Below are 15,267 nucleotides of genomic sequence, written 5' to 3' on the forward strand. Positions count from 1 at the left end.
TCTCACCCACTATGAATAAGAGTTCCACCTCCTTACCAACACTTGGTACTATCAGTCTTTTTAATTTGCCTTTCTATGGCTCTTGAACATTTTTAAATCCATCTGCTTTCCATAGTTGTCATAGTGAGGAAATGCTCTACTGCTACCCACCTCTATTATATTCTGTTCAGAAGCAGGAAGGTTCCCATTACTTTTTGAAGTTCTTTTCTGTCTCTTCTACTTGATTCTGACTCAATAGCATCCACCTATCACACACCTTTGTCTTCTGCTATTATGCTTGATATCCCACCAATTTTTCTTTGCCTATTCACTTTGCCTGCTCTGCCTTCTTAGCACCCACAATGTTCAGACTTTAAGGGTTTCCTGGTAGCCAGCCAGCACGTAATGAAAGACACAGCTTCATCATTCAGCTACTCCCACCACAGCTATCCTTCAGCTTCATTGAGACCCCATCCATTTACTCCCTCTACTTTCACGTCAGCAGCTTCCTCGTTTCTTCATTTCTTGTGCTACTCAGGTTTTATTATCTACTATTTTAATAACACTCCTGCCAAACCCTGACTCTCCTTGTCCCTTTGTCTTTTCATCAAATCTGTTTTACAAAACGCAAGCCATAAATGAACACTAGTATTTGCTCTCTTTGAATTTTCACCCAATCATCCCTTTCAGAGTCAAAAATCTTACAAACTATTCACTTCCCGTCATTTTCTCACTCCAGCCTCCTGGTGCACATCCATCTGACTTTCACCCTCATGGAGGCACCAACGCGGTTCTCACGAAGGTCATCATCAGTGACCCCTGTGCTGCCTACCACTTTTTGATGGTTTCATTTCATTCCTAGAGAATTAAAGTAATACAATAGATCTGAAAACTATAGAAGCTTATGGCTTATTTAATAGCCAAGTCCTCATCTTTCTGGATATATTCTCTATTATTTATTATTCATGATAGTTTGGGTGTTAAAACTCTTTGTGCTTTCTTTTCTCTGCCACAGCTACATTCCTCCTGTTTCTATATAATAGCACTTAACACACTGCACTCTGTCTGTTTTACACATTCACGTCAGAGTGTTTTACCCTAATTTACTCAGATGTCCAGACCAAAAACCTTGAAACAGCTCAGCCCCTCTCTTTCCCACACCGCACATATGATCCATCAGCAAATTCCATCACATCTACCTTCAGCCTGTGTGCCCACTCTGGCCACTTCTCAGCTTCCCCACAGTCACCCCTGGTCCTAGCTTTCCTTCTGTAATAGCCTCCGAATCGGTCTTCCAGTTTGCACTCTTCTCTCACATTGTAGCTAGAATGATCTTTTTGTTGCTGTTCTTTTAATGTAATTTTATTTTATTTTTTACCATCACCATTTATTTCCCCATACCCCCTCCTCCCCCACAATCACCACACTGTTGTCCATGGTCATGAGTTCTTTCTGGTTTTCTTTCTTGCTCAACCCCTCCACCGCCTCAACCTCCACCCTCAGGGCTGTCAGCCTGCTCTGTATCTATGAGTCTGTCTCTATTTTGCTTGTTTGTTCAGTTTGTTCATTTAAAAAACAAGAACTTATAAAATTTAACACCAAAATAATAAGCAATCTAATTTAAAAATGGGCAAAGGACCTGAATAGACACTTTTCCAAAGATGACATACAGATGGTGGATAGACATATGAAAAGATGCTCATGTCACTAATCATAGAGAAATGCACATTAAAACCACAATGAGATATCACCTCACACCTGTCAGAATGGCCATCATCAACAAACAAGTGCTGGTGAGAATATGGAGAAAAGGGAACCCTCATGTACTATTGGTGGGAATGTAGATTGGTGCAGCCACTGTGGAAAGCAGTATGGAGCTACCTCAAAAAATTGAAAATAGAATTACCTTTTGACCTAGTGATTCCACTTCTTGGAATTTATCCAAATAAACCCAAAACACTAATATGGGAGAATGTGTGCACCTCTATGTTAATTGCAGCATTATTTACAGTAGCCAAGATTTGGAAGCAGCCCAAATGTCCATCAATAGAATAGTGCATAAAGCAACTATGGTACATTTACACAATGGAACCCTACTCGGCCATAAAAAAGAAAAAAATTTACCTTTTGAGACAGCATGGATGGATCTGAGAATATTATGCTAAGTGAAATAAGCCAGTCAGACAAAAAACAAGTACCATATGATTTACTCATATGTAGAATCTATTTTTTTTGTTTTAAATATAACTTAGTTATTGCTACTTCTCAACTTGTAACCTCCCACTGGATACCCCTTTTTGCACATTAGGGAAAAAAATTCAACCTTCTTAACATAGCCTAAAATGTCCATATGATCTTATCATCCCACCACTTTGGTGACCCACCTCCTGATCCCTTGCTTACTGATCTCCAGGCACACCAACCTCCTCAGCCTTTCTCAGACATACTAAATCGAGCCTTAGTTATTGCTATCGCCTGGGAAACTCTCATCCAGATATTGGCATAGCAGATTCCTTCATTCCATTTAGGTCTTTCTCAAATGTGACCCCCCTGGGAAGGCTTGCCCTGATGTAGATCCTACCGATAGTGCCGCAGATCCCATCACTCTCCATCCTGCATCCTACTTTTTCTGTATGGATCTGATCACTACCTGAATTATATTGGTATTTGTTAACTGGTTGTTTCCCCAACTAGAATGGGTGCTGCCTTGAGGCCTGAACTTTGTTTTGTTCTCATGTATACGCCCAGGATGAAGAACAATATTGGTCCAACAAATGAATGAATTTCTTCAGGCAAAGAACTATGTTTTTCTCTATCTCCATCACCTAGAATAAATCTGGGGTATGGAAACTCAACAAGCATCCATAAAGTGCCTCTGTAAAAACTTCTTTTTTATGATTCTGGCCTAAAGTACCTTAGCTGTGTGTTGTCTATTGGGTAAGGAGAGAAGTTTCTCAGAGACTCACGGAACCATCAGTGGGCTGCTCTAGGGATAGATTCTCCCACTGAAACTGGATGCAGAACTTTTGGTGTGCATTTTTGTGGGGAGAGGGTCCACAGTTCCCATCCTACCCTCATAAGGCCCCTGGCCCCTGCGCCGAACCCCTGAGAACCACAGCCTGGGATCAGCTTTACTGCTTAAGACAGTTTCCCTAGCGTCCTGGCAGATCACCTTCTCCGTCAACCCCCACTCACGACAAATTCCCTTCCATTTCAGACTCTCACTTCAGAGCCCTCTGACATTCCAATGCCTTCAATGCTGATGCTCTACAGGTGGGAACAAATACGCTGTGTTGGAACGTGGGTGTCATGGTCTCCACAGAATGATGACAATTCTCAAAGCGTGGTGTACGCGAAAGTAGCTGCTATAAACAGCAGCTATAGCGTGTGCTTTTCATCCTCCTTCAAGGGTTTGGAAAACACTCCGCACTTTGCCATCCTCCTTAAGGAAAAGGTAACCTGGTGTTTGAGGAGCTTGAAGAGAAGACCCAGACGGTGAGTGTTTGCACCGAAGAGCCATGGGAGGAGGAGGAGCACCGATGTTTGGCAGAGAGGGGGAGCTTGGCATGACATGTGTTTCTCCTGCAGAGCCTACAGCACCATAGTAATTTTTTATTTAAAAAGGCGCTGAGAATAAAATGATAGCTCTAACACAACTAAATAAATAATACTGCATTGTAATTACACATCCCATCTGCTTTCCTGTGAGAAACAATCAGTCACCAACACGCTGGTTGTGAAATTATAATTTCACGCTTTGAGCAAAATAAATGATGAACCAAATTTATTTACAAAAAGAAAAAAAGAAAGGGGAACCATTTTGGCTGAGCTTGGAATTTTAAGCTCAGTCAATTAAAGAAGCCATAGGTTTATAGGGATACTTTCATACGTTTGTGAAAAAAAAAAAGACTGTCTAGAACAGTGCTGTCCAACAGAACTCTGGTGATGGACATGCTGATTCAGTGTTCTCCAGTGGCGGTCACAGTCACTTGTGACACTTGAGCACTTGAAGTGTAACTAATGTGACGAAGGAACTGATATTTTTATTTTTTAATTAATTTTAATTATTATAAATTTAAATAATCACATGTGGCTAGGGTTACTGGATAAGCACAAATCTAAAAGGACACAAAGTTACAAAGTTGAGCCCAGGCTGGTGCAGCTCACTGGATTGAGCACAGGCCTGCGAACCAAAAGGTCACAGGTTCCATTCCCAGTCAGGGCACATGCCTGGGTTGTGGGTTAGGTCCCCAGTGGGGTCCACGTGAGAGGAAACCACACACTGATGTTTCTCTCCCTCTCTTTCTCCCTCCCTTCCCCTCTCTAAATAAAAAAAAAATAACATTTTTTTAAGTTACAAAGTTGAACTGAGTGAAAAGTACATAAATCATGACAACTAAATGATTTTTATGGTGCTAGTAAGTCCAAATAAAAGGCTTTTTTGATTTTTATTGGAAGGTATTGACCACATCACTGGTCTCAGATCATGAGGAACCAATTACACAGGAAAAGAGGAACAGATACAGAAGGAAGTAGACTACACCACTCTAGTAAGAACTTTTAGTAGAGACTACATAGCAGTTGAAATACGTTAAAAAGTGTGAAGGTTAAATGAAAACAGCTAGTTTGTTTGGCCTCTAGTTTGCTAGAAATGATTCAGCAAACATGATTTACAACATGATTCAGGGTGACAAACACTTAGAGCAAGGTGAGCAAGCTGGTAATTATTTATGCAGGTTTGTATATGTGTATTATTTATGAATTCGTACTGGATTTCTTATTCACGGTGGTTTATCTGTGATGAAGGAGAAAGATAAGAAAATAAGTCCCTATGATGCTTCCTTTCTACAAAAAGTCTGTGGCAGTTTTGGCCATCTCTGACAAAGAGTAAAGGTTGAGTTGTGAGGTTGATGAAAAAGATTCTGGAAAAACAAGCCCCAGGAGACAACCCAGTCTTCCAAAGAACTGGGTTTGGTTGCCCAGGTGAGGCAGCAGGTTCCACTAAGTGTGTTGCTCTGATACTCAATAGTCACCAGGCTTAGGTTCCCATCAGCACTTAACTAGGGAGAGAAGTTCCTGACCCATTAACATAAATGTTCAGTTGATACTTAATCATTGATATTCCAGGGCCAGGTCATAGTCTCTTGTGAGTTTAGATACTGTGATTTATCCACTGAAGCTCAATTGCTTCTGAAATATTAAGAGAATAAAAGGGCCACGCTCATGAACTCGAAGACCCGACCGTGAATCATGGCGGTTACACACTAGGCCTGCGGGGATTTCAGTGGATCGCCTACCTCCTTCTACAGTCCTGCAGAGTGACGGGATGAGGGACAGAGCCCTGAACCGTGTCACTGACAATAACAGCACTGACTAAGTTCTGAACTGGTGCCAGACATGGTTCTAAGCTTCCTGTATCGACCTAACCTTCCCTCACCTCTCTGAGTGGATATCAAGTGCATATCCTGTGACGTGGATAGACTCACATCCTCACGGCGCACAGAGGTTAAGAAATTTGCCTCCCATCGTGGATGGTGGGTGATAGACGGAGCGAGAACTCAGACTCTGGCCGTTAACTCCAGAGCCTTCCTGTTAGTTGCTGAGTATCTTGCCTTATACTGAATACCGCCTTCTAAGGAAATTTCTGCTGGTAATTTTAATGCAATCATCGCGCAGGAAGTTTGCCTTGTGTTACAGCATCACGAACAGCCTTTCAGTCAGACGTGGAAATAAGTGCAGAAGGCAGAATATAGTTCTATTGGTTGTTGAAGCCATATCTTCCTATAGCTATTCTCTTAGCTAGTGTTCCCTTTTATGAGAAGGAATGGAGGTCAGTAAACCATATATGCGCATATTATTGTGTGTTTTGACAAGAAGAATATTAAGGAAAACAAAGAAAGCTTTTTGTTTTAACCGTATCACCAAACATCCTTCTCTCTGTCCCTATTATTACCCATTTTAACCAGCAGATGAAAGACTAATGAAAATAAAACTCTCTGACACCCACTAGGATGTTCACGGCTGCACGATCTGAAATACCCCAGATGGGAAAGCACTCAAACTCCCCGTCAGTGCTAGAACGGAGAGGTAGACGGAGGTGTTTTCATACAGGGAAATGTTGTACAGCAATAAAAATCATAATTACACACAACAGTACAGCTAAATCTCAAAAATGAACATTGTGCAAAAACTAATTGAGCTGTATCTTTTCGTGCACTTTTCTGTATGTGTACTATGCTTCAATAAAAAGTTTATAAATGGGGAAAATAAAAATCTTTGGGAGCACTGTTTTCAGGAAATACATAAGGACAAAACTACTATTAGTTGATACAGAAAAATTTATTTCTCAAGCAGTTATTATATCCCTTTTTTAAATCTGGTTTTCATTTATAATTTGTACATCAAACCTTGCCCAGACTTTGAAGACGTGTACCCTGTAACAAATTCCAAGTTCAGATACCTTAAATTGTAGCATACTGTTTTAAAGTGCTAGAGTTACAAGACAGAAAAGTGATTAGGTATTTTAATACTGCTCTGTCAACTTTTTAGCATAAAGTCAGAATAGGGGAAAGGTGGAGAGCCCCTTGGGAAAAGTAGTAGTCGGGGCCATTGGTAATTCCTACACTGTCTCTGGCTGCCCGCAGGGCTGCTGTGAACTGAGGAGGCGGAGCTAGACTTACTTAAAGCTGGGACTGGGATGGTCTCTCAGGTCTCCAAGTGTCTCCCCGAGGATCAGGACACAGAGCATGATAGCAGCGAGACATGATAACATTAGAGAAAGTGTCTTAGACAAATACATCCATCGATCAATAGTCTCTTCATTCTACTTTCAATCAGAGAGTGTCTGTCATCAAGCACTGTGTTCATGAGCCCACTTCCTAGTAAGAAGGTGGCAGTGATGCTCTTCTGCAGCAAAGACAGGGAATGCAAACCTAGAATGCACTGAAAAATAAGAGAATTTGTAATGTTTTAAAATTATGTCCAAAGGAGGGCAGCCAGACTGATAAAATACATCAGGATACCACACTGACCATCTCTGCAAAGCTTTCTTAGACCTGGGCAGACAGGTGCTTCCCACATGCACTGAAGTATCATATGTAAGTAGTTACATAGTGTGTGTGTGTGTGTGTGTGTGTGTGCAGCAGAGTGTAAAGGGTTCCCATGGTTTAGATCTTAGTTACTGAGTGTTAACTAGGTGCCAGGCACGAAGAACTTTATTATGTTTTATTTCATTTTACAATAGTTCATACAACAACTGAAATGAGTTGGATATCACAATTCCCATTAAAGAGATGAAGAAAAACTGAAAGAATTTGCCCAAATTTAGCAACTTCATAAAAACAAAAACAAAAACAAAAACACATTTCATGAGAGTCAGGGCTGGCCTGGAGCTGGCAGCTGTAACCACGGCGGGAGGTTCCTGCGCTTGGCTCAGTTTCCTTCAAACTATCAAGTCCTGTGAGTTGACTACATGGTACTTATTTTTTTTCCATTCATGTTTGATTTGAAGAAAATCACACATGTGTCTTTCAAAACAACTTTCTAAACTGAAAATTCTGCAAGGTCATTTTTTTTTATTTTAAACACAATGTTTCAGTAATTCAAAAAACATAAAGAGAGAAGATAAAAACACGTTTTTAAAGGAGACCAACAGGGCTTTGTGTTATAAGGAATGCGTTACTCCAGCATGTGGAATAGAAAGTGACGATGAGCCCAGACTCCTCTCTGCACAGAATTGGAGAGCACATCTGACCTCCAAAGGGTTATCTTCCGACAGCCTTGTGCACACATCTAACAGCCGCAGCATAACTTCCACTTAACTTGGAAAATGCACTTGGGCAATTAACACTAATGATAGACTGACAAATGTAAAGTATTTAAAAGAACATACCAAAACTATTTATTCATTAATTTGGCTTATAAACATGCCATCCACATACTGGGAAAGCTAATAACCACTCTCTAATTGTGCTAATTATGTAATGACAATGTTTGTTTGTTTGTTTACATAATGTTAGATTTCTTTGACTCATCTTCTCTGACCAATTTTTTTTGGACTTTTGCTACTGTGTATTCATGTATATACTGGTACATGCCAACTATTTGAACAATTTATTTTTAAAACTGGTTGTTAACATGCTACTGGTATTCAAATCAGAAACTTACCACATCCTTAGGAGGAGGTTCTGCTTTCTTCTTTATCTTTTTACCCATTCTGAGAAAAGATGCAATAGATGGGTACAGTGTCATTTATATATCATACATGTAAAAATTTCTCAGTTAAATATGTCCTTAGGAAGTTTATTTCCTTTACATTTTACCTAAAAAAGACTGTGTGATGCCTGCAGAAATTACTGCACATGTACAAATACGTTACCTCCCTCCCCATCCAAACCATAATTTGAATGTAACTGATAAGATTGTCGGGCATTAGTCCTGGCTTCCAGTTTGGAAAGGAAGAGAATGTATTAGTGACGTAACTTTTACTTTTTCGTTTGCCATGCCGATAGCTCACTTATGTAGGGTTTGGGAGATGAAGTCCAAGTTACTTTTGAGAGATGCAAGAATGTTTTGCCTCAAAGAGAGGGAATTTTGGTCTGCTTTCTTGCATCGGAGCCATCCCAAGCATCTAGAACAGTGTCTGGTGCATAGTAGACATTCAGCATTCACAAAAATAGTTAACTCTGCTTTTCCTGGGAGTAAGGATTTTGTGAATTATACCCAAGATCTACCAACCCCAGATGAACATTTGTGTCAACTTCCCAGATAACAAAGTTTTCTCTGCCATAATCTATAGCTTAATAAAAAGTAATTAAGAGTACAAAGAAAAGCACTCTTGGGAAGTCACGATTACTCCTTGCAAGACCCTTTTCTACCTGCCCTCATGGTCCATCACTGTGTGGAAAAAACTGAAAGAAATAGTAGACACAGCTGATCTAGCACAGAGGAATAACTCCACCTGGGTACAGAAAACGTTCCAAGATGTTGGTGACTGTTAGAATTACCCCAGAAATCTTTCAAACTTTCTCCAGTGAGAACATGTGAGATTATGTTTAGCATAGGCAATCTCTGATGTTACTTTCTAGTTTCAAGGAAATTACTACAGTCTCAAGAGAAATCCCAAGAGAGAGAAAATCCCTGGAGAGAATCTACGGTGCCAGGGTCAGTTCAGATGACTTGTCAAGGGAGAAGAGCAGCTCCTGGCATTAGAGACACTGACCAGAACTTATCACATACCCACAGGGACTTCTGAAAGACACCTACTCCAGGTCTCTAACTTCAGGTCACATAACTTTGAGATCTTCAATGGCCTGGGCAAGCTCACTCTGTGATGCACAACCTCACACTGTATCCTAATATTAACACTGTACCTACCTACTACCTAACACTGTAACACTAGTATTAAAAAGTTAAAATGAAAAAAAAAGTTAAAATGTACCCACATTCCCCATTATATATAATTTTCATCATAAACTTTTAAAACGTTGCAGCAATCAGTTTGTGCACCTGGAAATTCTTGCAAAATGAGAAAATTATTTTCAATGTAATCAAATTTTAGTATTAATGTAAAACATTTAATTTAACATTAATTTTTCCCTGTCTTCATATTTTAGACTCATTTTTTTCAAGTCTCACACATCTTTCATAGGCGCTTTAAAGCCCACAGACCATAGATGTTGTGTCTATAATATTTCACACAAACAGAAACTATTCTGGACAAATGAAAGTCTATCCTATGATTAACCCCTAGAAAAAGGAGATTTCATAGCTCTTAATAACCAATTCTGAAATACAGCGGTCAAATTTAACAAAAGAACTCCCTGTGGATATTTGGGAAGCAATTAATTTACACCTGCATTAAGTTGCTTCAAGTCACCTGATTTTCATTCAGGAAACTGTTTATACTATTTCAGCATATTGTCTTTGAGTAACTGCATACTGAGGAGTGCAGAGGTTGGAAGGGTCTGAACAGACAGGATCCCAGCGATGCAGCTGGTCCTAGGCTCTTCTGTGAAGCAGGAAGTGTTCAGTTTGTGTTTTAATCACCATATTGGGTGTGATTGTTAACGGGGGAGAAAGTATACAGCCGGCACAGGCCAGACACAAGGAGCCTTAGAGATGACCCTAATGTTTAAAAAAAAATTGTAAACTCACTTCACTTAAAATTAACATGAGACAATTAAATTACCTTATATTAATTTACTCTTTGAAGATTTTCTTTTAAAGCTACAGAGATGTTGAATGAAGAAGAAAAATCCCTTTGACTTTCTGAAGCAAACGACACCTGTTTCCCTTGACTATTTTACCACCTGTCCATTGATTTCTTTTATTGCACTAAAATATACATAAAATTTACCATTTTAACCATATTTATGTGTACCACTTTATACAGGTGATACACTTCACTATAGAGAATTTGTAAAAAGCCAAGAAGGGCACACGGAATAAAAATCACTCAGAAATAAGCTCTGGGAGAAAACAGTATTTTGATATAGTTCCCTTTTTGTGTGTGTTTTCTACAGTGATTTTACCTTCCTCCCTGGATTTCTATTCCCTGTTCTCAACTTCCCTTCCTGGGGCCATTTTCCTAATAAAGTCTTAAATTAATGACCAGGTTTTGAAATCTCAGTCTCCACTTACTGCTCCAGTCATCTCCAATGGATCAGCATATCGTGCCACTTAAAACATTATTTAAAAATCCATTGTGTATCCAGCCAGTTTCCATCTGTTTCCAATTTTATGGAAAAATGGACAAGGCAGCAAGGAACTTTAAACATAAATGAGTGAATCCTTAGGCATAAAATCTTCATCCACATTCTCAACTGTTTCTTTAGGATAAATCCCTAGCTGCAGAATAATACCCGCATTGGGTATGAAAACTAGTCAGCTTTAAACTTGCAGCTTCTTGACTATGGAAGAGGAACCACACTTTTTTTTCATACGTTTACTATTCGTATTTCTCCTTCGTGAACTTTCAGCCTCGGCGATCTTAAATATTTGCTAACGGGGAGATTTATTTTGAGAAGACTTACAGGGGAGGAGGAGAGCTGGAGCAGAGACCCACTTCCTGAGTCAAGTACGGAATCTGAACCCCTCACCTCTCTCTCGGGGTCTCCGCCGTGTTGCCTGTTAAGTGGGAGCTGACCGGGCAGCTTGCGAAACCCACCCCTGATGTCCCCACCCGCGCGCCACCTCCTCCGTCCCCAAGTTTAGCTGGGATCTCTGCCCGGGACCTCTCCACACCGCGGGGCAGCGGGGCAGCCGCCCACCTGCCTTTACCTGCCTGGAGATCCAGCCGAGCTGTGGCTCCGCAGACCTAACGAACTGCAACCGCCGCGAGCACAGGGGCCGGCGCTCCAGTCCCAGTCCCGCTGTCGTCTCGGGTTGCTAGGCGACACGGCCGCGCCTCAGCCCGGGAAGCGCGCGCTCGGCGGGCCCGCTGGGATAGCGGTGGGTACCCGGGTCATCCTTACCTTCCCCGGAGTTCCCTGTTTTGGGACAGGGTCGTCACCGGAATCCTCCCCTTCCGAGCCGCGGAGGTCCAGCCCCTGTGAACACTGGAAAGCATGAGGCAGTGCAGCCCGGATTCCGGCGGAGGGCGGGCTCTGGACGAGCAGCCGCCGAGACGCTTAGCGCGCCCCCCTTGGCCGGCGGTCGGGGTCTTAGTGCGGACGAGTCCCAGCCCCTGCGCTGCCGGGACTTCGCTCGGCTGCGGACCTGCGCTGCCACTTTCCCTCCGCTAGGGCATCCAGTCTTTTCCCACGGAATTTTTCCGTACCCTTCGAAACTTCCTCTTCTTCCCTCGTGTCTTTCCTCTTTCTGCCATTCCTCCCAAACGCCTTGAACCTCAGTTTCCCTTCCTCCTCCTCCAGCAACTCCAATCAGCGCTTGAGTCAGTTGGCCAATATTTTTGTCCTCTATCTATTTTGTCCCCTCTGATCTTACTGTCACCCCAATCCAGGGCCTCCTAAGAAACGACTAGGATTTCTCTCTCCTTCCAGTTCTTTCTACAGACCACGGGCAGATCAGCCGTCCAGAAATCTTTGCTCTAGTGTGCCACTTCCCTACTCAAACTTCACTGGCTTCCTAAAATACAGTCTAAACTCATTAGCCTGCCGTTCAGTGTTGCCTGGCCATCCCTATTCGTTCTGTGCAGCCTTATTTCCCACCACACAAGCCCCAAACAAACTTCCTATCTTCTTCAAATTTTTCCATGTTTTCTCCTCTCGATGTTTGCTCACTCTTCCTTCATCATTTATTCAACAAATATTTGTTAAGAGGTACTATTTGCAGGCCATGTGTAACTTGGAATATTCTTTCATTTCTACTTAATTAAGTCCAGCTCAAGGGACATCTTCATAAAATACTCCTTGAGTTTTGCAAAAAATCTCTCCCTCCTGCGAATCCCACTGACACACTCCATCTCCCATCTGCTCCTGTTGGTCCTCCAGCCCTAAGAGTGATGATTTGTACAGCCGCGACGTTCACATCCCTTTTAAAGTACCTGATAGCTTTTTATATATTTAGCAATTCTTTGTATTAAATTTTCTATGGTCAGATAAAGTGATTTGTCTTCTGATTGGACCTTGAATATTACACCTCTGAATCTCAACCTCTCTCCGTCTCTTCCAGGCTTTTTTCCCCTGCCAGTATATGTGAAGTCTCTACTAAGCCTTGTGCAAAACACAACAAACAAAAAATGAAAAAAATCCTCCTCTAGTCCTGTATCTCCTTCTAGCTATCATTCCATTTTTCTTTTTATCTTCTTGACCATGACTTTCAAAAAAAATAGCCTGCATTTATACTTCCACATTTCTACCCTCTCATTCACTCTTCAAACTATAGTCATTGGGTTTGTTCCCACCACTAACATTACCCAAGTCCATTGGCTATTTCTTGGTCTTCATCTTCCTTGACATCACTGCTGCATGCAACACTCTGGGTGATACATCATTTTTGAAACACTGTCGTTGGTTTCCTTGATACTATTTGCTCTAGACCTCCTACTTTCATGACTATTATTTAAAGTCTGTCTTTATACCATCTTAAATGATATTTCCCAGGGATCTGTCCCCAGCTCTTTTTTCATACTACATGCTTTTCCAGGGTGATCTTTTTCATATTTGTGATTTCACTGCCATATATACAGCTCCAAATCAGACTCCAATACTGAGCTCTAGGCTGATATAGCCATCCTGGTTGTTCACAGGCTCCTCAAATATCAACACTTCCCACTAAACTCGTCACCTACCCAATATAAACGTATTCTCCTTATCAAGGGGTATTAAGCTAAGCCTCTTTAGTTTGATGAGTATGAATTTGTAAAAAATTTAATAGAGAAGTTTTAAAGGAAGAAATGGTGAAGACATAACTTTCTGCATCTGAAAACTCCTGATAGGCTGATATAATAGAAGTAAAAAATTTTTTGCACATTCTCAAAAAGAGACATGAAAGAGTTTTTACCTACCTAGGGGAAAGGGGGTGAATATTCTGCTTACATGGCAAATAGCTTCCTTCCAAGAAGAAAAGTTCTTTTCTTAATTTTTTACCTTAATTTTTTCATTTCACACTAACTTAAGTTTGATTTTAGAGAAAAAAAAAACTACTGTCTATTAGTTTTAAATTTTCAGGTGTTACTCAGTTTTCCTGGGTGTCTCTTGTGTATATAGGAGGCATATTAATTTGTTTTTATCCTGCTAAAAAAAATTTTCAAACTTCCAGATGAACAAAATATCTTCAACTATATTAACAAAGGATTGCCACATACTAGATTTCCTAGATGAATCTAAATTAGCATATCAATTGTCATGTAAATGATGCTTCTGCAGGGCCGGAAAAATGAATTCTAGTACAGCCTAATTCTTGAATGGAAAAGTTGAATAATCTGTTTGCTATGTTGTCACTCAATTGTTAAATTATTTTATACTCTTTTATATTATAACTAACAATCCAAGGGATAAGGTATATGAAGCACTTTAAACTATAAACCACCAGGAAAAGGGAAGGTAAAGTTGCTGCAATCTTTGGTTTAACTAAGCACTACTACAGTGGTCGTTATTTAGGGGTGTCATCTCTCACTTCTGTGTCTGGTAATAGTAAATCTGCCCAGTCTACACCATGAAGTTTAAGGAGCTGAAGACAAAAAAAAAAAAAAGTGTTGATGGCATTTGAAGACTAAAACCTCCCTAAGCCCCAAGTTTTTTTTCCTTGGTTTTTGACTTTAAATATTCACTTAGGGAAATATATGCAGTCTGTCTGTCCTGGACACCAACCTGCCAGTTCTAAGATACTGTGTAGTGATGAATTCTCTTTACTCAAATACAGGTTAACTCCCTGCTCCTGGGAGTTAAGCTTTATATACACTTGGAATGTCCCAAGTAATAGGAATGTGTTGTCAGTCATAGTGGACCCCTTACACCACACCTAATAGTTCATGTTAATGAAATGACTCATGATGGACACCTGATAGGTTATGCTATGAGGTGGCTCAGTGTGGGGTCCCTGCCTGCACCAAAAGACTTCAAGTGAGGACTGACCACACCAGAAAAACCAATCATATAATTTGAGGGTTGGACCGTTGAGCCACAGACCAGTTTGGTCTCCAAGGATGGGAGAAGGCTAGAGGTTGAATGTAACCGTGTGGGCCGTGACTCAGACAACCGTGCCTACTTAGTGAAGCCTCAACAAAAGCTCTGGATGACAAAGCTCCAATGAACTTCTTAGGTTGGCGACACCCCATGTACGTGCTGTCACACAGAGACACCAGGAGAATAATGCATCACTGAGTACATGGAAACTCCAGGATTGGAAGGTGGGCAGGTTTCAGGGTTTGTTATTCTGTGCTAAGTACGCTCAAGACTGACAGTCTCACTACTCATCTTCTTAGCAGGAGGCAAGTGATGGATTTCCTTGGAACCCGCTCAGGGCCTTGCAGCTTCCCTTAAGCTGAGTCTCTAGCTGGTGACCCCTCTCAGTTTGCAATTCTTGGTTTCCAAGGTCAATAGCTCTACAAGTGCTCAGTGGGGGTCCACCCTCAACGTCCCCTCACAGCTCGCGTGCCCACGTTCTCAGCCACCAGCACCCCGCATGGATCACTTCTTAAAACACAAACACCAGCAATTCTGTCCACGAGTGCTCCAGTATATTTAAAAAGAATGAGTTTTTTCCCAGTGGGATTTGTTAACTAGAACTCAATTCATATTGACTCTTTACATCTTCGTGAATATCACCAAAAGTTGCAAACCTTGAGTTAGGTGCAGGTTTCATTGCACCTGATCAGGGATAATA

General features: G+C 41.1%; 1 protein-coding gene across 6 annotated transcripts in view; it reads right to left on the minus strand.

The window, feature by feature from the left end:
• LOC112316864 (armadillo repeat-containing protein 3) overlaps positions 1–11,567 on the minus strand; it is a 75,583-nt gene extending 64,016 nt beyond the window's left edge. For 2 of the 6 annotated variants that reach the window (XM_053923365.1, XM_053923369.2), the window contains exons 1-2: positions 11,454–11,567; positions 8,146–8,194 (exon numbers count right to left, since the gene is read on the minus strand). In XM_053923365.1, the coding sequence (XP_053779340.1) occupies positions 8,146–8,194; positions 11,454–11,548 (144 nt within the window). In that variant the 5' untranslated portion in view covers positions 11,549–11,567. Of the gene's footprint in view, positions 1–8,145; positions 8,195–11,249; positions 11,350–11,453 lie in introns of those variants that run through there. The other 4 variants (XM_053923368.2, XM_053923366.1, XM_053923367.2 and 1 more) reach the window with 4 other exon arrangements.
• Positions 11,568–15,267: the final 3,700 nt, after the last annotated feature.

Source organism: Desmodus rotundus, chromosome 4 (assembly GCF_022682495.2).
Source record: "Desmodus rotundus isolate HL8 chromosome 4, HLdesRot8A.1, whole genome shotgun sequence".
NCBI classification, from domain to species: Eukaryota; Metazoa; Chordata; class Mammalia; order Chiroptera; family Phyllostomidae; genus Desmodus; species Desmodus rotundus.